Raw genomic sequence first — 26,931 nt, forward strand, 5'->3', positions numbered from 1 at the left:
TGCAGTTTTTTAAGATTACAGCTTTCTTTACTTTTGCGCATGCGTCACTTCGGGGGGTGGGAGGGGGACAAGCACTCAGGACCAAGGACAGCGGCTGCCAAATAATTCCTACCTGCATGAGAGGTTACAGAGATCACAGTGTCTCTTAGCAAGTACTGAATTGTACTACATAGCCTTGTCATAATGATGTGAGGATGACAGACTTTGTAAGATTCACAGAGACACAACAAGGATATTATGCATTGTCTCTTTATGTGATATTCAATGTTGAAAGTAGCTATCAAAGAAAGATGATAAATTGCTGAAGAAAGATGCCTTAACTTTGAATAAGGAATGCAAGGCTGATTTTCAAAGTTAGAAATTTTTAATGAGTATTTCTTAAAATTTTATTTCAAAAGAAGTTCTCATGTCCTGTTTCGAACAATGGTCTGTGCTTTAAAACCAAAATATGATGTACCTGCATTTGTTTGAATCTGGTTAGTCATCTTAAAGGAGTTGAATTAAAAAAAAGTTTGTAATATAAAAAACTGAATGAAAGAAACTGAGACACAAAAAGCTGATCCTCTGTCATTTATTTAACTGAGATTTAATGCATGTACACTGTAAAATATATTCCTATAAACTAAATATCAGTTTATGTCAACATTCATACGTTCATTTACGTCTTTCATATGTACATTGAGAGTACCCTAGTTTACTAAAACCCTTTTTTTACACATCAACATACACAGACTTATCAAACACATGCTGAGATGACAAACTAGATGAAAGACTATTTGTAGATCTCGGTGGGCACAGTAAATGCAGAATCCATAAACTTTGTTTGAATAATTTCCTCGGGGTAAACAAACCCAAAATGAATTAATTCACTACATTGACCACGGTTTTTCTAAATATATTTAGAAACAGATTTTTGTGGCTGTAGTTGTTGTTTTGGTTGCCTACCATTGTTGTTTTTATCGTTTATTACAGCTGAATGAAATGATTGGTGCAATAAATAAGTCTTGTGATATATAAATAGTCGCTCTTGATTTCTTTCTCAAGTAAGTCTAAATAATCTCTAACAAAATACATTTATCTCTTATGACAAGATGACTAAATCATGAATTAAACACTTAAATATGATAAAATAATTGAAAGATTAAAAAATGCTGCAATTTCATAGTACCTTGAAATCAGTCTTCAGTCATGTGCAACTAAAAAGCCGAGATCATCAACGATATGGTGAAGAGAACAAAAACAACAATTCCTATTACTCAAAACTAAGCAGTGTTTCAATCAGTAGTTATGATTTTGCAATACAGACTCTTATGACCCCTGCAATTCATAAGCCGAAAATATATTTCTTAGAGATGTTTGCTTAATATTACTTCTGCTTTATGTGCTCAGTTGGAGTTCAATGACACTTGCACTATATATTCAGATAATAAAACATTCCAGATCAAATATATAAATCGCACAGCTGTAGCACTGTCACATTCTTAGTTCAGAGATCCTGCAATGCACAAGCATCTCAAAAACGTCTCGTGTCATATCTCAGCAATAAAACTACTGACATATGCAGTGTCGATTGCTCCAGTGCTCTTCAGGATCTCTGACAGCCTTTGAGACGGCTCAAAGCATGTCATCCTGGTTCTCCCTGGTTGGAGTCCTCCTGCGACGAAACCTTATGCTGGAGTAGAGCGATGAAGCGGTGAGGGCGATGCGGCTCAGGCCCACGTTCAGACAGTGTACTTCGGATGTCACGGGCACTTCGGCGAACAGAGCCCTGTCGCGGGACACTCGCATGGGGCCGTCTGTATTTTCGATGTCTTTCACTATGTTCAAGATCTCTTGCCTCTCCGTTTGTCGGGTCATCCCACGGATATTCAGTATGGCGGACACATGCTTCCTTCTGCAAGCAAAATAGTTTATTTACTCTTGATTGATGTATGAGTAGAATGTACAGTGTCATGATAACAATGAAACCGATTTAGAAAGGCTAAATCTAGAAAGAAATGTGTTCATCTATTTAAAAAAATTATAAAATGTGTTAAAAAAACAGCACCTACAATGGATTTGTTTATAATGGGGTGTCGCAATACAATGGTATTGACAATAACCAGGAATAATACAATTTAAATGAAATTAAAAAAGCGTAAAAGGAAATATAAAATATACAAATGACATTCTATTTTTATTTTAAAAATCTATAATTCGCAATAATATTTGTATTAATGATTATTTTGGCCACATGAAAATCTAATATTGTGACCAACCCCCTTATAAATCTAAATCATTCATGACAAAGTACAATGTTTAGCAAAAATACATCTAAGCAAATGCAAAAAAAAACGAATTTACACATCAGCCATGTTGGCCCCTGTGCGTTCTAAGATAATAAAATGTGTGAAGTTATGAGAATGTAAAACCCAAAGGTGTTGCTAATGCAAAACAATAGAGCAAACGCCACATCTAGGTCATATAATTGAAGGTTCAAGCTTTATTTGGCACACATTCCACAAAAGAGTTTCCTGAGGATTCTGCAGTCGTATAGGACTCTTCATTAGGTAACTGCCCTCTCCAGGTCAAGGCATGGAGCTTAAGGTCAGGTCTTGGCAGGATGCCTGTGTTATTGCTATGTCTTTGTAAGGACACATGGATCGCTGTACACCTTCCATGTGAATCTGGGATAACCAAACAGTGTCCCATAAAAATCAGGAAACCGCAAAGTTATTGTTTGCTTTTACAAGCCCCATTTTTGCTGTCAAACAGTATTAATGGCAATAACAGTGTTTTGTCGAATGACCTGGGCTCTCTGCGTTTTGACCTTGAACATATCAGCGGCTGCAAGGTGTCACGGCACACTGTCCCTAAAGACACTCACCGTATGTCTGGGAATTCCCGTACCAGGACGCCAACTTCCATCTGGATGGAGGGAGTGTCTTCCAAGAGTATTATCTCGGATAGGTGAGGAATAGCGCTGTCAAGCCATGAAGCAGATGATTCCTGGAAAGGGGAGAACGAACAAGATAACATCAGATCCCGGTCACGCCTGTCATCAGTCAAAATGCTTCAAAGGCTGTTTTCCTGGAAACATCAATCTCTGTACTATGTAGATGTAAATTCAGATAACAAAGCTGCCTGGTACTAAAGATTTAGTTTCAGATTCAAAAAAAATTATTGATGTAAAAATATGTGTTTGTGTCAGCCGAAGAAAGGTCATATACACCTGGGATGGGAAAAGTAAATAAAATTTATTTACAAAGCGCTTTCCCCACTTTTGCATGGTTGCAAACAAAAGTAGGGAAAAACTATAAAAATGAGTGTCTGTAAGATTATAAGCATTATTTCTACATTAAAAATATGACAAAATGTATTGATAAATGAATCAAATCTTCTCAAGATATTGACAGGCATCATAGGTACCTGTAATGTTATCTGAAAGCTTGTACTGTATATCAATTATGAAAATGAAATGTATCAAAATGGTGCAAAATATATAATTTAAGATTATGAGACATTTAGTGAATTTTGGTTGAACTTTTACGTAAATATGTATTTTTTAAAAACATAAAATGATAACATAAAATATTGCAATATTCTAAGTGGATTTTTTACCACTATCCTGTGGTTGAACATCAAGGCATACAACATACGATAAGAAACATCTATACCTGACGAAATTAAAAATAGCAACATGTTATTCCAATCGAGTTAAAATATCTATGCCCATCAAGGCAGTTCTTCCTGATTCTCAGTTTGACCTTAAAGGCTAGTCATGGCTTCAAAGGCCTAAGCCAAGTCTTTCCTCCATAAATAAAGGCATCCTGTTGTCCATAGAGGTGACAAACGGATGTTTTAACTGGAGCAGGGGGTGGACGCTACACAGGGGAAAAGAGAGTTTGGGCGGGTCATAGAGATGCCCTCTGGAGCCAAGGGTATGTTTGGCCAACCGTCGCCATGCCTATTCCAGCGGTGCCCATTCTTCAACTCCCTTTTGTTTTAAAGCTGTCGCAACTATTGTTGTGAATTTTTTCCACTGGCTGTAGGTGATTCTTAGATGATTAAAAGCTCTACCAACTTACTGAAAACAGGATGTGCCATTTTGCGTGATGGATCTAGGAATGATGGTTTAATAGAAACCAAAAACTATATGGATGTATTAAATGTCAATTTAGAAATGTTTGAAGTGAATGGCAGTAGATAACAAAGCAAATGCTAACAAATGATTTTGAACAAACTTTTGTTATTAAAAAATTACATCTGCTTTTTAGGTCATGAGAGGTGTCAAATGCTTTATTTTTGAAACAGCATTCAAGATGACTCACCAGCTCCTTAAAGAGAGTTTTAAGGCGCTTTCCCTCGTCTCTGAGACGGCCAGCCATCTTCTTCCTCATTTTGAGTGACGTGCAGATGATTCTGCCCCTCATGATTGCCCGAAGATACTCGGTCATCACACGTCGATATACCTCCCCAACCAGAACCTACGAAAGGTCATATGACGTATTCGACATTCAGTATTAAATAAGAAAAAGGTTCTTGTTTAATGGAAAGTTTGACATCTCTGTGTACCTCGTACGGCGGGTTGTCCATCCTGCGAAACTTCTTGAAGTGTTCTTTAATACAGGCTTCGATTTGGTCAAATGGCTCAGTGTTACTCAACCATTTTCTTTTAATCAGCTTATCAAAGAAGGGCTATGTGAGGTGAGGCAAAAACCAGTAGATTAGCAATAACACAAACAAAACATACGTGAACAGACTATATTTGCCTTTGACAGGAAATGAGAGCTGTTCATATTTAGAGTCTTTGCTAACTTCCTGCCATGAAAGTCCCATCTTGGTATAAAGGATGCAACAAAACTATGCGACCCATGAGAACTGGCAATGCCAGTCAGTACACCAATCAGCAAATAGCATTCGGCAACACGCCAAAAAACATCTAATTCACTGGTGTTTTTCCACCCGGCTATTTTTGTGTCTCATACCCAGAGTGCTCATGTGGAAAACAACATCCTTGAGAACAAGCCGTAGGGGAAATGCTGATAAGATATTCTTTATATTCTTGGACAGAGGCACATGACAAACGTACGCTACTGTGTTTCCAACTGTGTGTATGTGTGCACCAAAAAACATGTCTGTGTGAGGAAGTGTGGCTTGATGCATGGGCGCCTCACCCTGATATGTTCGAAAAGTCTGTCGTTCAGCACTCTCACACTCAAGTTGACTATCCTATCCAGAGCTGTGCTGGCTCGACGTATGGAGTCCTCACTGGTTGAGGGGTCGCACTGCCCACAACGCTCCACAAAGCTCCTGAACACACATTAATACTTTAGAATCAATACAGTAGAATCACAGTTCTATAAGACAATAGACCAATTGTAATTCAGTATGCAAACATGATAATGATTAAGCCGAATACTGTGTTAATGCTAGAACGCTTTGTAAAGAGGACCCATGGTGAAATTTACCTGAATGGCGGACAGCAGTTGACAAGAGCGATGGTTTTAGCAATGTAACCATCTTCGTTTTCTCCAAACCCACTCATCAGCCCCTCATGGAACATCTCCACCTTTCTCTGAAAACTGAACACAAAATCAACGATCCCTTATGAACCAAAAAAACATGGGAATTGAGAATATAATGGAAAGTATATGGAAATGGAAAGTATAAAGCAATATATGAAGTTATACTTTTCCATATATTGGAAACAAAGGGTTATATTTTAATAAGTGATACTTCATCCAAAAATGAACACCTTCGAGTTGTTCCAAATCTGTATACATTTCTTTATTGTGATGAACACAGAGAAAGATATTTGGAAGAATACTTATAACCAAACAGATTTTGCCCCATTGACTCCCAAGGGAAAAATTACTTTCACATTTAATTTTTTTTTTGTTCTGTTGAACACAAAGGAAGCCATTTTGAAGAATGTAGAACAGCAAACAGTTCTGGCGCACTTTCGACTACATTTGTATTTTGTCCTAATATGGTAGTCAATAGGGGGCAACATCTTTATAAGTAATAAGCATTCTTCCAAATATCTTTATCTGTGTTCATCAGAACAAAGAAATGTATTAGAGTTAATTATTAGAAGAGTTCATTTTCATTTTTGGGTGAAGCATCCCTTTAATACATGAAAATCAACAATGCCTTGTGTAATATTCCATACATTATTCTGCATATTTTAAATATATATTAAATGATTTAATACATTGACAGTTAGTATATAAGAAAATCTTGTGTAATGTGTCTTGGAATGTGACTGGTTCATGGTGTTCATATGCGATGAGATATAACACAAGATGTAAAATCGTGACTTTGTCTAAACATAAAGTACTGTGAAAACAACTGTCCAGAATGGGTTCATCATTCAAAGGTTATGAATTCTAACCTGTATAAGAAATCTGCCAAGCCATTGAGACTGCACTGAGCCACCCGTGATCCCAAGTGTCGGTTTATAGCTGCGGATCTCTCAAGGTCCTCTTGTAGCCTCTTTAATAAAAACATGTATAGGAAAAAAAATATTTTACAAGAAGTATATGTATATTATATTGCATTTCTATCAATAGATCCAATAGACCCCAAAATGACACACTGGACCCTTAAGTCTAGTCCCTAGGTCCAGAATAAAAATGCACGTTTGTGCCAAAAACATCTAAAAGCATGTACATCTGTTTTTAAACACAATTTAGATGTCCACATACAATCTAAGGTCTTTACAAGATCTTATCAAAATATCTTGATCAATGTGCTTCCTATTTCAACACTAAAGCTTTTAAATGTGTGTGATTATTTTCGAAAGACATCTGCTTTTACACTATATGACCACTAGGGGCCAACACAGATCCTGTAAAAATACAACACTGTAATGCAAACAGGCTCACAATGGGAAATGTTTGTTTATTTTGGTTCCAGCTAGGAGACTATTTTCTCACTGCATTACACAGGGGTGCATGAATGCTGTTTCCACATATCTTAGTTCGTCCTAACAATACCTCTAGTGTCTAGAAAGAGTTGCAAAAATTGCTGATGGAAAGAAAGGATCATTATTTACAAAATCAACATTGAGAAAATTGTTAAGGCAACATGTGATATTTGTGCATGGCATGATGTCAGGGCATGTGATAATGTTATTAAAGATCCTAGCACGAAAACCTGAATCTACTTTAGAGGTGCGTGATCTGTGTGTCATTATTCTGACCTGAATAACAGTGCGAGCTAGAGGTATCTGATACTCTTCAACGTTCAGGGTGTCCAGCCATTTCTTTTCCTCCTCATCCAGAACCTGAGACAGCTCATTGGTCACCTTACCCTGTGAAATCAGTGTAACACAGCAAATCATTACATTTGTTCAAATAGTATACTTGCAGTAATGGGAAGCTCCATCTAAGGACTTTTATTAGATCTGTTTTATGAATCAAAAAGGAGTTATTGTTCAAATGCTCACTAATATTTTTGATAGGATGGGATAATAGAAAAAATATTTTTTGTCTTGAATTTCAGTAAAATTTGTAAATTCATTTTATGAAATAACCAACAAGAAAGAAAGAAATATATAGACGAGATCTCTTTAATATCTTGATTATTTCTCATAGCCATCGATGAGATTAAAATGAATGAAAACTTTTGCTCTTCTGTCCTACCTTTCCATTCTCTTTCCTGAGAAAAAGACCCAAACATTTCACAAAGAGTTTCGGAAGAGATCTAAAAAATATCACAAACTGAGCTCATACTTGCCGAGTCGGCAATCAATTGTCAATATAAGTGAAGATTTCAATATGAATTTAAACATTTCTCTTAAAATTGACCCAAATCCAGATTATTTTAGCAGCAGCTATTTGCACTGAGTGTTAATAGCAAATAACGACGGATGCTTTTTGGATTAAGTAGAAATAGTAGTGAGATGCTATTGGTACGCAGATAATGTTACTAGTTTGCACTTCAGTATTTTTGTGCAATAATTATGAAATAATAACAGAGTGTAAATCATTATATTTATACAAATTATTCAAATGATGGCAATTTATTGAGATATTAAATCCCTACACCTACCCCTAACCTTACCCTAAACCTAGACTTTATGAATAAAAATGAATTTCAAGCCTTAAATCAATTGGATTGAAAACAAATGCCTTTATGATCTGTAAAAGGTGATGGAAAAGGTAAGAGAGCGTCATCAGTGAGAGGTGGATGAGAACCCTGCTCTCCAGTGCCAAAGCTATACAGACTTTACACCTTACGCCACTGGAGTCGCTATTTGAAAAAGCTATTTTTCTTACACTTTCTCAATTCCAATCACATATTGGTGGGCAAAGCTAGGGAAAATAATCTCTGCCAACAAGTTGGGCTATTTGTACTCTTTTTATTTTACTTATATTATCTACATTCATTTAAATGCTACATATTTGTAAGTATTTAAACAATTGTCTCATTTTTAGGAGGAACTTCAGAGACTGTGTTGATACTTAAATGAAACAGAAAACTCCATCAAACCACCTCAGATATGAAAGAGCAACCTCTGAGAGATTTCTTTTCTGGCATGAAACTCGTCTTTATTGTAAGGGTAATACTGACACATTTTCTCTCTTAAAGAGACAGTTCACCAAAAAAAAGGAAAAATATTTTACCCTCATGAACACAAAAGAAGATATTTTGGAGAACATTCAAGTTTGCTTATCGTTGTAAATCATGTTTTAGGCATCTCTGTTTTTATTGCACAAAAAGACAAATTTACGTATTGGATAAACTATTTTTTTCATGGCAGTTAGCACATTCCTTAGAAAACATATATTTAAGTTGCATAATGAGCGAAAGGAAAAAATTGTTGTCAGACTGACCACTATTGTGTGGCGCACAGTGTAGACAGGAAAACAGCACACTGACCCTGAAATGCCTCAGTCTAATTGACCGGGCAGGTTGTAATGACCAGCTATGTCTTTTTGTGAACAGGATGTGTCTTCGAGGTGCATGGGATAGGCTAACAGAGCCAGGAAAAGACCAAAAGATAGCCGGTGACAAGATACCAAGGAATATCAGATCTTACTCTGACGGAGTTCAGGCAGTCAAGCTCCAGTTTGTCCACAGTCTCCGTCGGCAGCAGCGGGCCGAGCTGGGAGAGGTTAATGGGCGTTGTTATGGTGACCGTTCCAAGGACATCTCTGCAGCAACAACAGGAAGAACAAATCACACAACTTCACTCGTAAGGAAACGTTGAATTATGAAGGAGCAGGAATGGGAAGGTTCGAGGGTGAGTGTCACCTCTCGTATCAACCTGAAGCTATTTATAAAAATCTATCTGTGCTGTATGTGGTTTGACAAATGGACATAAATTCAGATTCCTTCGTCAAAACAAGGAATCTAAATCATGTTTTCCTTAAAACAAACTGAGATAAACCTTGTGCCTCAGATAAACTGCTGACGTTTACCTGTTATAGATGTTGTAGAGCCAGTCTAGCAATGAGTAGATGTCAGTGATCTGCAGATCTCTATCAGTGATAGACTGTAGACGTCGAGCGACAGCTTGGTGGTAGCTCTGCGTGTACACCTGGAAGGAGTTATATTCCACTGGATACACAGAAACCGCGTTACGCCGAGCCGCTCCCAGATCTTCCACCATACGGACCCTCAGCGTATCCAGGTAGGCCGCCAACTCGCCCACCTTTGCTTCTCCATGCTGGGGTAAGTTTCCATCAGCCAGCTCCCCTACAGCTTCCCTCCAGCATTTTTTGAACTCCCTCGGCCGCGGGCCTCCTGGAACGGCCCCCTTGCTCTGAGCCCAGTCCCGGTCGGCCTGCTCTTCCTGCTGGAGAACCTGGACCACCAGACCCAGGTTGGGTCCAGCCGTGGGAGAACGCAGAGAGTCCCTCACCACGTCCCACAATTCTTTTCGCAGGGCTTCATAGAGCAGCTCCACATCTTTGGCTTTGCGCCGACTGCTGTCTTTGCTGCTGGGGCTGATGAGCTCCTCGTTGCCCCCTGCCGGTGGAGATTCGGCCTCCCTGCACTCTTCCTCCAGCTCCAGGATGTGTGTGTCAGCCAGAAACAAATCCCGTTTCGTCACCAACTGTAATATTTCCAGTACTGCACAAAACAAAAAGAAGAGAGATCATACATTAAGTCATACAGAAGAGAATGATTCAACATTGTGCTTCATTATTAGGGTTTGATTTGCTTGTGATTATTGTTTATCAGAATGATATCTTAATCCAATTTGCTAAAAAAATGCCAGTGAGAATTGTCATCAAAAGTACATTATCAGGACTTCCCTGCTGTCAATATAGTTTGTTCACCGAAGAAAAAAACTGCTGGTAAAGCTGTATGTGTTGTGCTTTGAAATACCACACAAATAAAGTGTTAGAGCACAAACGTCATTCGCTATTTAGGATTTTCATGAACACAGACTTTTTGGTTTATACTTTTAGTTTTTGAGAGAGTCATAAAGCTTCGTTTGAAATGAAGCACATTCAATTTAGCTTTGCCAGTGATCGGACAAACAAGTGCTCACAGCATCGCTGAAGAAAATTTCCTTTCCCATTTCAAAGTTTTTAAAGAGATCATAAAAAGCACAAATCAGCATCAAATCGCATTAATTAATTGAATCTAATTGAAAATGTATTTACTTGTTCAGCCTTTTTGTATGTGCAGTATACATTCAGAAAACATTTACAGTTAACGTGGGCTGCACAATATAGAACATAATGTGATAACTTGCTATGCAACATCCCATACGTTAATTCATAACGTTTATGAAGTAAAGTTACAAACTATTTATAAAAACTGAATATTACATTTTCAACATACATGTTTTATACTTTTCTTACTTGTTAAAGAGAGTGTCATTTTCCCTGTCTCAGTCTCTCTGCTATCTGCTTCAAAAGTCTTACTTCACATAACTATAATTAAATGTTTTAAAGGGACCGTTCACCCGAAAATGAAAATTCTGTTTTTATTTTCTCACCCTCAAATTGTTCCAAATCTGTGTACATTGTTTGTTCTGATGAGCAGAAAAGATCATATTTGGAATTACCATTGTAATGTATTCCACTATTGTAGTCAATGGTGGCCAATAACTATTTGGTTACAAGCATTCTTCCAAATATCTTTCTCTGTGTTCATCAGAACAAAGATATTATACAAGGGATGTAACAATATACGTATATCGATATCGTGTTTTTGCAATAGCACAATTGTCTCAATATTATTGTGGTCACATGACTGTTTGAAACTATAGGTCTTCCGGGGCTAATATAGAGAATGTTAGAAAAAGTAATAGATGTTACCTTTGGCAAGGTCGATCTGGTGCAATTATTTTATTTATAAGGGATTTTAGGTCTATGACTCATCTCATACTATAACTCATACCTCTAAGCAACAGTTATGATAAGAGGATAAAGAAAATATGATCCTTATGGCAAGTTTCCAAGTCAGCATTGGTCGTTTGAAATATTGCAATAAATATCGTACAGTGGGCTTTATACCAAGGTATTATCGCACAGTGAGATTTTATACAAATTTATTACACGGCTGTTGAAATGCTTGATTTGAGGGTTCGTTATGTCTTGCATTCTGTAAGAATAAGCTAATAAAATATTTCAAAATCACATTTCAACTAATTAATGAACTGTTTTTGTCAGCGTGACAAAAATTATGCGGGATTTAAGTGCGCATGCCCTGTGGAGGTAGCTGTATCCATTCTAGCCAAAACCCTTAAAAAGGGAGAGGAAAAGCAAGAGTGGTTGTTAAAATGTAAGGGTGTTTCTTGAAAGAGGGGTGAAACTCTATCATTCATGCCAAATTTTCTTGAATGTTCTTTATCCATCATGGCCTCCTAATCATTCTCTATATTGACTTCATCCCATATGTGTTCTCCTCTGCCTGGGTGGGCACATAAATCAACATATAATTGTAGATTAAAAGGTCAAATGATTTCTAAAACATCCAATAGTCACTTGTTGTGGATGTTCTATGAACATGGTATATCACATTGGCCATCTTACCCCATCCTGCAATTGAAAGCAATCCATAAAATGTCTCAGAAATTCAATATTTGTAGGTTTTTAAAACAAAGCATAAATAAAATATATGTTCCAGATGGTCCAATGGACTGCCAATGTGCTCAGTTGGCCATGGTTTATGTGATCTCACTTGAGTTTGTGATGTGAAGGAGCAGTTTTCTACATTCTAGGAGAAACTCTTGATGAAGCAGACTCGGATTGAGGTCAATGCTCACACCCATTCGTCATCATTTCCAGTCCTCTCCTTTGGGATGAACACATTTTTGTGAGCTAACAAATCTCATCTGATTACTGGAGACAGGTTTTGACAAGAGCTTTAATTTAGTCTAATAACTACAAGTCTGAAAGAAAGAGAGGTCAACAAGTTCTATCTTTTATTTATTAGACACATACAGTAAGCCAGCAAAGTAACACAGCAAAGATACGTCACAGATCAGCTGTGATTTTTCTTGAGAATATTGAACTGACAGTAAGTGATTGCTCATTTATTTCCAGCATCTTCCTGACTTTTTCTTAGAGGGAAGGATGTGAGGGCCGTCGGTTGGGATCTGATTCATCTATCCCTATCAAGGATGGACTGTCCAATTATGCCATAGAACCTCCCACCTCCTCAACCTCCATAAAGAATAAAGACCAGCACGTGCCAGACCATCGGAAGGAGATTTATTTTTAAAACACAATACAGTCAAATTTATCGTCACAGACGGGGTTTAGATGAAAAAAGTAATGCTACCTGTGCATGAAGAAAAGTTGAAGTGACCTCTGATACTCGTGCACGTGAAAAAGATCTCCAACCAACGATGTACCATTTTGGTGGACAACGGGAGACCCTGAACCTTGTGACCACCCTCTTTCAAACCTGTATGACTTTCTTTTTTGTGCAAAACACAAAATGAAGTTATTTCGAAGAAAGTTGGTAACTGAACAACGCTGGCACCCATTCACTTCTATTGTATGGAAACAAAACCAATGCAATTGGGGCCAGTTAACAACATTCTTCAAAATATCTTCTTTTGTGTTCTGCGAAAGAAAGAAAGTGAAACAGGTTTGAAATGACAAGAGAGTGAGTGAATAATGGCAGAATTTTCATATTTGTGCAAACTATCACTTTAAGACATAACAGATGTTGAATTCGTCCTATAATCATTAACATACAGAACATTGCCAGTAACTTAAGGTTAAGCTGTGTTTTACAGACAACACTAGTTCTTTGTCTCCAGCGAGGCCCTCTTGCTAGATTTCTGGTGTGGAGCACACTTGACTTAAACATACGTGTCACCACCCTTCCTTAATGAAAACCGCAGGGATTGAAGTGTTGCTTTTAAGGGTACATATGGTACGTACACTCTACCCACACCCAAACTTCCAAGAGAAGCTTATGGTAATACTATTTGCTTTTTGGTGGAAGGCGGAGGCTGAACTCCACTGAAAAGATCTGACTAAGCAAAGATCTGACTATATCCGCTAACACGAGCTCGAACGCACCTGCACACATAAACACCGATCAAGCGTTACGAAGAAAAGATTAGCCAGGTTTCCTGGAACCTAATGGAATATGATCTGTTCTTTGTCATGCCAAAGTTCTACAACTATATTCTCTATTAACCCTTCACATTCCAGAGTAAAATCCTTTAGGAGAACTAAAAAACCTTCTGTCATGCTGGAACAAGCTTGGAAACCAAAGAATTTGGGGTATAGCCACCCATGAAAACTTTAAACCCTTTAGTTTCTGAAGCACATGATTCATTCGCTTCCTTTATTTAATGCCCAGCATGTGCACAGCAGACATATTTTTCCTCCCAAAATGAAATATTTAATAAGTAGACAATGATTTCCTGTATCAGTGCCCAAAATCATACCAGCAGATGGGACGGATTGTGCTTGGCTGTACCGTCTGCACTGTCCACTTCGTGTGAGCCTGTCCTGAAGGAATTCCACATGTTAAAATCTTTTCAAACGTTTGAGTTAAGATGAAGATGAAGTGGCTTTGAAAGTGACGACTAGCCTCGCCTGTCATTGGAGACCTTAGGTCAGCATGCAAACCCATGCCATAAGCCCTTCTCAGGGCTCCCACTCCCTTCCTAATTTATTTGGACATGGCCAATGTCAACAGAACAAATCTAAATTGGACCATTTGGAAAACGTGAACTCCACCTATACACCGAGTGCTACCCTGCCCTTGCTTAATACTCGTTGGTTTATTTGACATGCATTAAGAATATCTTCCTGCCAAGTCTTGGACAATAGCTGGATACGATGAAAACTTTGGCTCAGAAGTGACTTTGCCAGCTGGCATGGCTGAATATTTGCTATCATAAACATGAATGCATCGATCGTGAATGTTCAGACACGGTTTTCGGCTGAAGTTATGGGTTGTTATATGGTACAGTCTGGAAATCATTGACTGAAATGAGGGGGTCAACTCCCATCTATATGGCTTCTTTATCAATGCAGTAAGATGTCATGTTAACGGTGGGACGCTTTGCCAGTCTGTCTTGATAGATACCAGCCCCAGAACGCAACAAGGACCTTGTCCTCTGAATTCATAAGAAAGCAATGAAGATTTAGTTGCAACATGCTTTGCGCTTTGAAAAGAATAATCATATTGTTGTGACTTTAGAAAGGTCTTTTGTTAAAGGAAAACTCCACCCAAAAATTAAAAATCATTACTGGTGTGCATCTTGAGACAAAACAGTGGCACTGATATATTTGAAGATATGTCAATGCAAGTTGTTTTCAGTTAAGACAGATTAATTATGCTTTTTTGTCTGGTACTAAGCTCAAGTCCTGTCATTGTTTTTCAATGAGAACAAAGAATTTAAATAATCTCTTTGGTAGAGATAACCTTTGCTTGATAACCAACACATTCTAAATCTCTTTTTTTATTTTAATTAGAATTCAGTTCCGATTGTCATCATTCATAAATAAATCATTAAAGGTTATTCATTACAAAATTTGTACAACACATACAACAGTGGTGAGCCACCCACTCCATATTATATATCAGTGTTCAGAATCTAAGATTAGAAAGTCAAAGTGCTTCAAATCCAGCTCTTCCTAACACAATAGTAAAAGCCTTTCAAAATGATTTGTGGTTACTCCTCCTAAGGTGAAGTCTGATCAGATCTGAAGTGTGCAGAGGTTGTCAGTTGAAACACTCCCTATGATACATTCCTAATCGTCAATTTTCTGGATTTTCTTGCATGTTTAGTGACCCTGGCATGCATGCCTTCACATATTTTTTGTAGCGTCATTTTTTATTTATTTCAGTGTTCCATATTTCAATGCAACACTGCGAGGACATAACACTCTTTAAAAAATGTCCTGGCTCTTTAGAAACAGAGTGATTTATATTCAAAATGCTTAAAGAAATGTGATGCCACTTGAGAACATCTGCATGTATTAGGCAACAACACTTTTGTCTAAAAGATGTACGGGAAGCAATTTAAAGAGGTTATGTTTTAAGAGAAACAAAGTGGAATTTGAGTTGAGTCATCAAATGTAATGTGTGTAAGTTTTTGATTCGACACTGTTTTTAACAAAGGGTCCAAAATGTAAGCAAAAATTATTTTAACCCAAACTGTAGATGGAACATAAAGCATCCAGTGTCTCATCTGCACAAGTTGCTAAATGGAAAGCCACTAAACTGTTCTGGGAGGTCATCTGAAAGTTTCCTTTCAACATAATGTGGCTAAATACACAAATAAAGACTAAATTCTGCTGTATCAGCTGGGACATGCAAAGCAGCAAGAACCAATAACCTTGTACCCCAGCTGAAAAAAGCAAAGACATGACCAAACAAGACACTCCGGGGCACATTCAGTTCCCCTTTTCTTAAATTCCTCTTTTATCATTTTCCATGCTGCATTTACTCAAAAGAAGATAGGAGATTGATGATTTCAAATGTGATAGTCCTTTAGCCCCTATGTTAGAAACATCTGGTGGGCCCCACATACAGACGTGATCAAATTTGTTAGAACCCCTCCACCAAAAACGAAGACTGCACAATTTTCTCAAATAACTTGAAACTGACAAAATTGGCGTAATTGGCATCCACCATTGTTTTAGCCATATTTAATATAATTATTTTAGACATAGCTTTTGATTTTTTATTCAACATAATATTGTAAATAATAAAACAAATGAAAATGTCATGGACAAAGATTATGGGACCTCTAACCTAATATTTTGTTGCACAAGCAAGGATTCTATGTAGCTCTCAATGAGACTTCTGCACATCTGTTAACAGGTAGTTTGGCCCACTCCTCTTGAGCAAACTGCTCCAGCTGTCTCAGGTTTGATGGGTGCCTTCTTCAGACTCCAAGTTTCAGCTCTTTCCATAGATGTTCGATAGGATTCAGATCAAGATTCACAGAAGGCCACTTCAAAAGACTCCAATGTTTTGTTCTTATCTATTCTTGGGTGATTTTAGCTTTATGTTTTGGGTCATTATCCTGTTGGAGGACCCATGACCTGTGACTGAGACAGAGCTTTCTGACACTGGGCAGTACGTTTCGCTCCAGAATGCCTTGATAGTCTTGAGATTTCATTGTGCCCTGCACAGTTTAAGGCACCCTGTGCCAGATTCACCAAAGCAGCCCCAAAACATAACCGAGCCTCCTCCATGTTTCACTCTAGGTATAGTGTTCACTTCTTTGAAAGCTTGATTTTTTAAATCTGTGAACATAGAGCTGATGTGACTTGCAAAAAAGCTCCAGTTTTGACTAATCTGTCCAAAGGACATTCTCCCCGAAGGATTGTGACTTGTCAATATGAATTTTAGCAAATTCCAGTTTGGCTTTTTTGCGGTTTTCTTTCAAAAGCGAGGTCCTCCTTGGTCTTCTTCCATTATCTTCTTTCTTTTTGCTCAAAAAGCGATGGATTGTGCGATCAGAAATTTACGTACCTTCACCTTGGAGTTCAGCTTGTATCTGTTTGGCAGTTATCCTCGGTTATTTTTCTACCATTCGCACCATCCTTCTGTTCAATCTGGGATTTTCCTCTTGCGGCCGCACACAGGGAGTTTGATTACAATTCCATGGACCTCAAACTTCTTAATAATATTTGCAACTGCTGTCACAGGAACATCGAGCTGCTTGGAGACGGTCTTGTAGTCTTTATCTTTACCATGCTTGTCTACTATTTTCTTGTGTGTGGGGCACACTATGATACCAAACAGCACATTGACTACTCTTCTCTGTTTTAATCGGCTGAATGACGGATTACAAGATTGGATACATGTGCGATACTATTAAAAGAAAGTCATCCGTTTAAAATATCACTATAATCCAATGATGTATTATCTTTTCTAAGGGGCACCAACAAATGTGGCCAGGCCATTTTAGAGTATCTTTGTAGAATAAGCAACAATTCATCTCTATCCACAGCTACTTTGCTTTATTCTATGACATACCAAAGGCATGCAAGTATACATGATACAATAGCTTTTAATTTCATCATTCTTCAGGAGAAATGCAGCATTTTTCAGTGAGCTGTAAGGGTACCAACAAATTTGTGCACGTCTGTACATGATGAAAATGATTGCTGCCTTGAAAGGTTGAAATGCATGCCACCCTGACGGGAGTTCATGTCGCCATGCTGAAGATTTATATTCAAGGTTCAGTTCCTCATCTTATCAAAATAATCTTTCTTGAAAGTGACAGGGAATTGCGTAAGAGCTCCAGGAGCAGAACAGCATGGTCTGAACTCTGTTGACTGTTCAACAAATGCATCAGCAACTGCAATACCTGTAGGAATGTTTGCAAAACAATGAACTACGTGTGACACTAACCACTGACATTGCAATGTTGAATTCCAGATTACGGGAGCAATTTGCATCGATCACTAAAAAACTTGAATTGTGCTTTTGTCAACAAGGCTTGCAAGATCATGCCAGTAATGAACTTTATCTCTCATTCTCTTTCAGTAAAAAAACGTGAAAGAGTGAAACCTGAGCATGCAATCATGTACTGTACAAATTCCTGCCTAGCATGTGCCATGTTCATGCAGGTCAAACTAAACAATCATGCTGTGGTACAGTTGTACAGATGTGATCTGGGGACAAAACTGGGGAACTGAAGCTTTGAGGATAATTAGATTAGTTCTATTTGAGTTAAAGGGGATAATATCAAGTTATGTTGCAAGGGATAATATCAAGTTAAACACAATACAATAGATATAATAGATATACTATAGAATAAAATATATTGTAATCTTAATGTAACAATTACTTAATTAGGCATAAGTGAAGGGTAAATACTATAACTATTACATTAAATCAGGACACAATCAGTAGTTAATGCATGTTTGGTAAAAAGTTTGCTTTTACCTGAGAGTGGTTCTCTGGGTTTAACCTCTGGCACCTCCTCCACCGGCTCCTCCTCAGGCCCCTGTGATGACGAGTGGTCCTGCGTTGACTCTCTCTTCATTTTGCCCTTGCCCACCATCTTTAGGAAGGAGAGTCGACGACTGGTCGAGTCGGCATCAGTTTCTGAACACAGGTCTCCATTGGTCAAGGTTTCCTTGCGATCTTTACATTTCCCAGCAATCCTATAGGGATATTTAAGTTCAGTGGATGAGATCTTCATACATTCATTCAACAAACAATGTTTTAAGGTCTCTTCTATACTAGCAAATTAATAAAAGAAAACTGCAACAAATTGTTCCTAAAGAGACATCCCACCACTTCCAACTATTTGTGTGGAAAGTCAACAAGATAAAGATGAACCCTTTTTAAGATAATGGGTTATGATCTTTGCATAAATCCATAAACATTTAACCTGAATAGAACAAATTGTAATGTTTAAACAAAATTACACACTTTACCATCACATACAAAATAAAAGTGTGGAAAAGACATTGCATAAATCGATAACTCTTTTCACTCCATCATACCGTAGAAGGCTCCCCTCTGAACTCCTTCTCCCCTTCTTCTTCCTACCCATAGGTGAAGCTGAACCTATAGAACCCTGTGGCGATGGGGTCTCCTTCCCTTTGCTTCTGGCTGACATGCGTAAGTTCTTGCTCAGTTTGCCGAGGGTTTTGAGCGGTGACACCCCCTTCATTCGTTCCAGCGTGCCTTTAATGGAGCCCCCTTTCCCCGACCCTCCACGCCGCACCTCATTGGCCTCATTTTCATCTTCCTCATCCTCAAATGGGTTCCTGTCCCGGGGCACGACACCATCCAGTAGGGAGCCACCATTGCTCCTTGGCCAGTCCTCATCTGATCCAGGCTCCTCAAACGGGTTGTGGTTAAGACTCATTTTTCGGAAAATAAATTCACTGCGCGTTGTCTCCAAGTCCACGCTAAACCTGCCACTCTTTAGCCGAGCAGGGAGGTTCTTAAGGACCGGCATATTTGCACTGGGAGGATATTTGCTGGAAAACAGATAAAACATGCAAAATCATCTACACAACCAATATGACACAAGCACACCCCATCTAAACCATTACAGATGCACTCTGCCCTTACAAACAGGAAATTACTGCCACACATGCCAATGCACTGGCCTTCATCCATCATGCTGCTATGAACCTTCTTTGGTTGTTTTTCAGTTTACACAAAAAAAGATAAGAAAATGCACAAAGAAACAGAGTTTGCTGATCTACTGCAACAATATATATCAGCTGTAAAGTGTTTGGTTTACAGCAGGGTTAATTGAGGGGTGTTTAATTTCACTGTTTATGTTACATGTTTAGCACTATACTTCAATCTAAAACCTCAACAGCGAAGGTATCTTCAAAACAGACAGCATTAAATAATTGAGATGAGACAGATGGACAGTTTTATTTGATAGATTAGGCATTTTATGGTGGGTAGGATCAGAAGCACACCCTTCATTCTAAGGACCTATAATTTTACAATTGTAATTAAATATTTTCTCACAGAAAATGCAAAAATGACACATACAATCTCAAAGCTCAAGTGTGTAGAATTGCCTCAAAGTTTTAGAATGTTTGCATCACAGTTTTAGAATGTTAACATCACATTTGAGAATGTTTGCCTCACAGTTTTACAATGTTAGCTTTTGATTTTGATAATTTTGATATTTGAAGCCAAAAGCATTTTGAATTTCAGTCATAATCCACTAAAAGGTAATATTATGTCACAAGCCCATGTTTTGCATAAACACATCTTGTGTAAATAAACAAAAGGAGTTTTCACCTCGATGAACTCTCTGTTCTATTTCAAGAAAACATGTTTGCCTCTTTCAAAGGCTTCTTGGCTAGAATAGCCCCTTGGATATTTATGGCTGGTGACAAACGAGGGGGACAGAGCTGAATCACTTCCGCTTTGATAATTTGTGGGCTTGTTAATGATTGTGCGTAAGAAGGGGAAGTACGCTCATACACAATAAATCATTAACGTCTGGTTCATGTAATACAATATTTTTTTGACTGGTAAGAATCTTGGCATATTAACAGAATTTTGAAAACAAATGGTTAGAAAATACGTTAATGTACCATGTTTCAAAGATCAAAGTTGTGTTCCATACAGTAGCTCAGAGCTGAAGACCAATTTTAGAGTGCAACGAGCTTTAAATTCCTATAGACGCTCTATTGTTTGTGACTTCCTACCTCTTTTTAAAAATTATGTATGCATGTTTTTTCCATATGGGTGCCTATTACTGAGGGCTTATTGCCATTTTAAGCCAAAGTAGTTGACCAATGTTAACCTGCTTGTCTGGGAATCACTTGTCATGGGATGTAATAATCATTAGTCATAGACAAGGAAATGTACATAGCCAATAAAATTAAACAACTGTGTTACAAAAGTGTTCACTTACAATTCAGCCATAAACACGGTTAACAATGGAGTAACAAGTCGTGTTAATAAATGAATAAGAAACAATTCACCCGTAATGCTCTGTCTGAATCAGTTCTTACTGATATAACTATTCAAATTCCATGGTTTAATTTACTGTCCCAGGCTCCCACTGAAATTCCAGGTCTAATTATAAACCCTACGGTGGAGCCGATATGGACGTCGGGTTAGATCATTGGGTGAGATATAAAAACATACTCGCGCTTTCCCAGACCAACTCCTCTTCCTGTCTAATACAGGTAGGGGGAAAAAGGGACAGGTCCACCGCAGTACAGAATGGAAGTTGTATTCCGTAATTAGTTCGCAGGAAAAATCCAAGGAGAGGTCCACATTAAGCCAAAGAGCAATTTATAAATCAGTAGGGATTTTCAGGGACAACTATATTCTAGAATAGCCATGTCACACTTTCTGTAAGATTGTTTCTAAATGATAATATTTTAGCATATTAAAGGTCCAGTGTATACAATTTAGCGGCATCTAGTGGTGAGGTTGCAAATTACAAGCAATGGCTCAGTCCATCGCTCGTCCCTCCCTTTCGAAGCACTACGGTGTCTGACAGAGGTTAAAGATGTTGTCATGTTTTTGCTTCTTTGCCAAAGGAGGTTAAGCATTTAGGAAACGCATTCTATAGAGCAGTTTGTCCTATCATGGTGAATTTCATGCAAGGAAACACGCGTTTTTTGTAGATAGAAATAGCTCATTCTAAGGTAATAAAACCATAACGCTTTATAAGGTCTTTATTCAGCTCTGAAGACGTAGATACAGTATGTATATTATATTGCATTTCTTTCAATAGATCCTGCAAAAGAAAAATCACACAATGGGAACAACTAAAGTTTTATTTTGGTACACATCCAAAAACACCATTGTGCCACTTAAATGGATAGTTCATCCAAAAATGAAAAAACTGTCATCATTTAGTCACCCTCAGGTTGTTTCAAACCTGTAAATGAATTATTTGTTAGAATGAACACAGAGTAAGATATTTGAAAGAATGTTAGCAATTTTCAGTTCTCGGACATCATCCACTACCATAGCAGGAAAAAACTTTTGATTGTTTTGTTCTGTTGAACATATAATGAGATATTTTGAAGAATTTAGGAAAACAAACAGTTCTGGGGCACCTTTGACTACAATTTAATTCTTCCTACTATGGTAGTCAAGGATGTCCAAGAGCTGAACATTTCTAACATTCTTCCAAATATCTCTCTTTGTGTTCATTGGAACAAAGTAAATTATACAGATATGAAATCACATGAGCGTGAGTACATTTACATTTACATTGTCATTTAGCAGACGCTTTTATCCAAAGCGACTTACAAAGAATTCAGGGAGCAATAAGCGATATGTCATAAAAGAGCAATAGTACGATAGGTGCTAATACAAAGTTACTAGTTTCAACAAAAGCTAGACCACTACCTGTTGAGAGAGTAAACAGGTAAATGTTGACAGAATTTTCATTTTGGATGAACTGTCCCTTAAAAAAAGTATTTCACTATTTTGTACTATTTTTTGTCTTTAGTATTTGAATGTTCCATCTTGAAACTAAGGGTACCAAAATCAAGGGAAATCTCAAACGTATTAACTAAGTTCTCACTTTGTCAGTTGTTAGAACCCCCCTAAGCTATTTGAAAACAATGCACAACCACACAGGTTCTAGTTAGGTTCAAAGTCTGTTGTCATACTGACTCTTGGAGGGGATGGACAATGAGTTACAGTGAGGTGGAGGGAGGATTGGTATTAATATGTGACAGATACAGGCTTCTGTCTTGGTTTCAGACTCAGATTAAAGGAAGGACTGGAATGTTGAAGGGTTCTTAAAACAACCTCTATGTGACTTTACCTAAGGCAAGGTGTAAGTGCTCCTGAAGTCACAGTGGATGGACTGGATACAGTCATGTGATCTAGAGCAGGGCCAATAGAAGTGAATAATTGATCTTTTGATCATCTATGATTGTAATGCATGGCTGGAATTAGAAATAACTTCTGGAAGAGCTTTTGAACGATAACCCTGAGCTGAAATGCAACATAATGTAATTTTACTGGTATACTAATACTTTTCTCAATGAAACAAAATGGATAAACAGACAGACTGTCATTGAAGCCAAATATTCAACTAATAAGGAAGTAGTTAAGGATCCCTCAAGCCATCATTCATCACCATTTTATTAAAGAATAACCAACTCTTTATATGGGACGCAACAAGGTCAAATGACGTGTTATGGCATTACAAACATTAAATCTTAGTCCACCATCTTGACATTGGAATATGCCCCGCTATAAAGCTAGATCTTTTCTAGGACATATAAATTCTGCTGCATATGAGTAAATCTTTAACTGCACACCAGCAATAGACGTTCTTTTGTAAACCATGCTGAAATGTTTCTTTAAACAGGAAGGGAAACGATTTTACATTATAAGCAGGAACAAAAAAAGTATTATGTCAGCTAGTTTACAATTTAGAAATAACGTAAGGCTTTTTTGCATGATAAAGTCCCCGTATAAAGGTTGATTTGAAGATGGTTAGAATGAATGACAGAGACACATCGATCGTGTTTAATTTACCCCGCATGAGATCTTTAAATGCCTTTGACAAACGAAGAAGAGCGAGTGCCTTGCAATGTATTCCATTATCTTTCTTTCTTTCCATTACAATTATATTTATGGCATAATATAAATATTAAACACGACAATACTTCCTATCTCATTAATTTCAACAAAGTTTTGATACAGAGATGTAAACAAAGCACGTCGTGAATTCGCATAGCCAATGGATATAGAGCAGTGACGTTATGGATATAGTGCAGTTCTTACATTAGTTGGGCTACATGATAATGTACAAATTTCATGAGACAGCAAAATGCTGGAATTGTGTGGTAAGTATTAAAATGGCAATATAAACTTACGTTGTCCATGTCGATCTGTCGTCATGCCACGAACGAAAAGAAAGAAAAATAAACGTATGAAATTCTTTTTCGATTCAAGCTCGCGCGATATCACAGGCGTCTGCGCCACGGTGCCGAACCAGCGTTCATTGTAAATGAGCAGCCAGGACTTTTACTTTTTGTTTGGTGGGCTGGTCCAAGAAAGACGCACATTCAGCTGCAGACACACACGGGTGAGCGAGTTGAACAAAAAATAACCATGCACTTTTTTACATCCGTATTTTAACTGTATCCAGTTGTAATTTGAAATTACTATTTATTATTTATAATTATTTATTTTTCCACATAATGTTTCGTTAGTTTTATACTCGTTAGTAATTATTTCGTTAGTATTATTTTTATACTCGTTATTCGTTAGTAATTATTTTGAAATGATGTAGCTTTGGGGTCGGTCCTTTTAATTTGTTCTCAAAACAATTAGGCAGCACACGTGCCAAGAGGAAGTCAATGCGTATACAATAGAAATCGCTCTGGGGTGCGCACATTGCGATTAAACAAAGCTTAAATAAAACAAGAAATAAAATCAAGCTCGTTGGTGGAGTGGAGTGTGTGCTTCTCTAAACACTTGTGTTCTTATAAGCATGTTGGCAGCCCTTATAAGCATTACGAAATCTGTTTCCTGCAACAACATGGTAAACAGTAGAGAAACGCTTATTCTGGTGCATAAACAGAGTATTGACAGAATACTCCTCCCATCAGCCCCAAGGTCGTTCTTAGAGGTCAAAACTAGCCATGGTATGTTAACTCCTTGGTTTCTGTTACTTGAATAAATAATCTGTGCTAAGAGTTAACTAAGAGGAGCATTACTTCAAACTGATTTCATATTTTTTAATCTTTAACTTTGGCCTTCATGGGGGACATTAAAAAAGGTCAAGCTTGTACTTCCTGTTTCACACTTTACCCAGGTCAAAGTTCAAGCTGGATGTGTACAGTTTTACAGGTACAAGTTACATACATACACAAAATATGTAGTTCTTTTAGATAAATGTCCCACCTTGACCCCCGCTAATTCATTATGGGCTACATGCTGCATCTGTCAGACCTGAAACAGAACAACGGCATCACACTTTTGTTCCTGTTGATTGTCATGGGGCAAAAAGGGCATCAGGAAACCACAACTGGCGCCACATCTAAGACCAGCACTGAATAAAGAAGAGCTGAACTGAGAAACTCTGAACTGGGGTGAGTTCTTGGCTTGGGGAGCAGGAAATAGTACCGCATAACATTAACATGTTCATTGTTGTGCGTGTTTGCTGGTGCATCCTTTGCTCTTGCTGTCTACGGAGTTCACCTTGGCATTGCTTCAAATATTTCCGAACACCGTAACCAGCTCAAAAGAGAATCTCAGGCATGTTTTATGTGACATGTTATTGTTATAGCTGCATTTCTTTTTACTTTATTATTGTAATTATTTACGTGACATTGTGGACCCAGAGGGAAATTACTTCATGGCGCAAGAGATTTGCTTCATTAAAACATAATTTATTTTGCATTATTCCAAACAGAGCAAAATTTTTATTATGTGGATATCTAAGATTATCTTAAAAAAGTAATAGAGTTTCTATTAAAATCTTTTCTTGTTATTGATTCAAGCTTATGGCTTAAAACTTACAAGATGACAGCAAACGTCACAGTGAATTGATGGAAATATGTTGTTTATCTACTAACATTCAAACGACTTCCCATTTAGTAAAGCTCTATATTTTCAATTATTTGTGTGCCGTTTAATTGAGGACATTATGTGATTACAATACAGTTGAACAGTTTTTCTGTCCGTTTCCCAAAGTGACGTATTCACATCCCTGTTTGTCACCACTATTACACAATCTGGCTGGCTGCTGAGCAAGGGGTCAGCAGGGATGCTCCAATCATAGCCTGCCTGCATCCTGCAATGGTGTTCAACTGCGGACCACAGGAAAAGCCCTCTGGATCTGTGCTGAGAAAACCCCTCTATTTCATGCCACTGGATCAGCATCGCGGACCACACTGAGCAATCTGCCGCAGCCATAGTTTCATCAATGCCAGCGGAGGAACGGAGGGTCATCCTTTACACGTGCCCGTTTTAGCTGGTAGCATCCTGATGTGGTTTTACCTCACTGGGGGCATCTGGTGAGAAGTGGATGAACTACGGATGTACATTGTGTGTGTCTTCACTTTTTACATTGTGCATCTAGCTAATTAAGAGGTGTGTGGCGGAATATGTCACTCGGCATGATGCTCAATTTGTGGGGTGAGGAAGGATTTATCTTTCCCGGGGTTTTGTGTTTACAGTGTTGTCACACTACATGTGCTTTCTGTCATCTGCTTTTTGGCACAGGTGTTTGCTGTTTTACAACACTTCCTGTTTATACTTCACTTATGCCTTGTCAAATAATGATTATAATACAGCTTATTATGATTATATGAAAGTGCATCAAATAATTTTCCTAATAACTGCGAGTAATAAAAACTAAAATGAAATAAACAATTTACTGTAATTCTTAGCATATTTGATTTTTACTGAGACAGTTATTATGTGGGTAGTTGACAAATATATTGTAATTTGGAATAATAACTTGGGGGGGAAAATCATTTAAGATTAATTTTTTATAGCTTACTTTATATTATAAATATGAATAATATAAACAATTTATCATTAACAGTTTATTAAAAAAATGTGACATGTCACACCATAGGACCATACTATATTTGTCAACTACCCATGTACTGTACAACAAAGACATGGTTTCTTAATGTTTATTTATAATACATTCAAATAAACAACACAGATCTCTGAAAAGATTCTGCAATAAGTAACTGATATGGATAAATTTTACATTAGAGGCATTTACATTACATTTACAAATGTTTACATGACAACAAATGTCCTTGATCATGGCCAAATATACAGTTCCATCCTCCAGTCCCGACCATCAAATCCAAGCAAAACAGCTTTGCAGCTCAAGAAACATTTTCTTAAGAGAAGTTAATAACTACAACTAAAACTGTAAACACAACTATATCTATATCATTATTGTTTTTGAGATGAACTCAACATCCACTCAGCTCAGTAGGATATCAGAGTACCATGCTTCAACACATGGAGAGTTCACACTAATATCACGAAATCTGTTGCGTGACATTTGAAACTGCAACAGTACTACACGGAAATGTTCTAAATGAA

The 26,931-nt window shown here is 37.6% G+C and overlaps 1 protein-coding gene and 1 long non-coding RNA gene across 2 annotated transcripts; one reads left to right on the top strand and one right to left on the bottom strand.

Annotated features, from left to right (window-relative positions):
- Positions 1–555: 555 nt before the first annotated feature.
- exoc3l2b (exocyst complex component 3-like 2b) lies at positions 556–23,929 on the bottom strand. The gene is made up of 13 exons (XM_079481352.1): positions 23,730–23,929; positions 18,894–19,376; positions 18,328–18,548; positions 9,411–10,065; positions 9,029–9,143; positions 7,187–7,297; positions 6,377–6,477; positions 5,451–5,564; positions 5,157–5,292; positions 4,555–4,677; positions 4,311–4,466; positions 2,867–2,988; positions 556–1,894 (listed from the first exon to the last, which is right to left on the bottom strand). The coding sequence occupies exons 2-13, from the start codon at positions 19,352–19,354 to the stop codon at positions 1,615–1,617; spliced, it is 2,595 nt and encodes an 864-aa protein (XP_079337478.1). The 5' UTR covers positions 19,355–19,376; positions 23,730–23,929; the 3' UTR covers positions 556–1,614.
- Positions 23,809–26,243, top strand: LOC306908464. The gene is made up of 4 exons (XR_013788008.1): positions 23,809–23,941; positions 24,674–24,708; positions 24,809–24,950; positions 25,555–26,243. It is a non-coding gene; the product is annotated as an uncharacterized lncRNA (long non-coding RNA).
- The last annotated feature ends 688 nt before the right edge of the window (positions 26,244–26,931 follow it).

Source organism: Barbatula barbatula (assembly GCF_947034865.1).
Source record: "Barbatula barbatula genome assembly, chromosome: 19".
Taxonomy (NCBI): domain Eukaryota; kingdom Metazoa; phylum Chordata; class Actinopteri; order Cypriniformes; family Nemacheilidae; genus Barbatula; species Barbatula barbatula.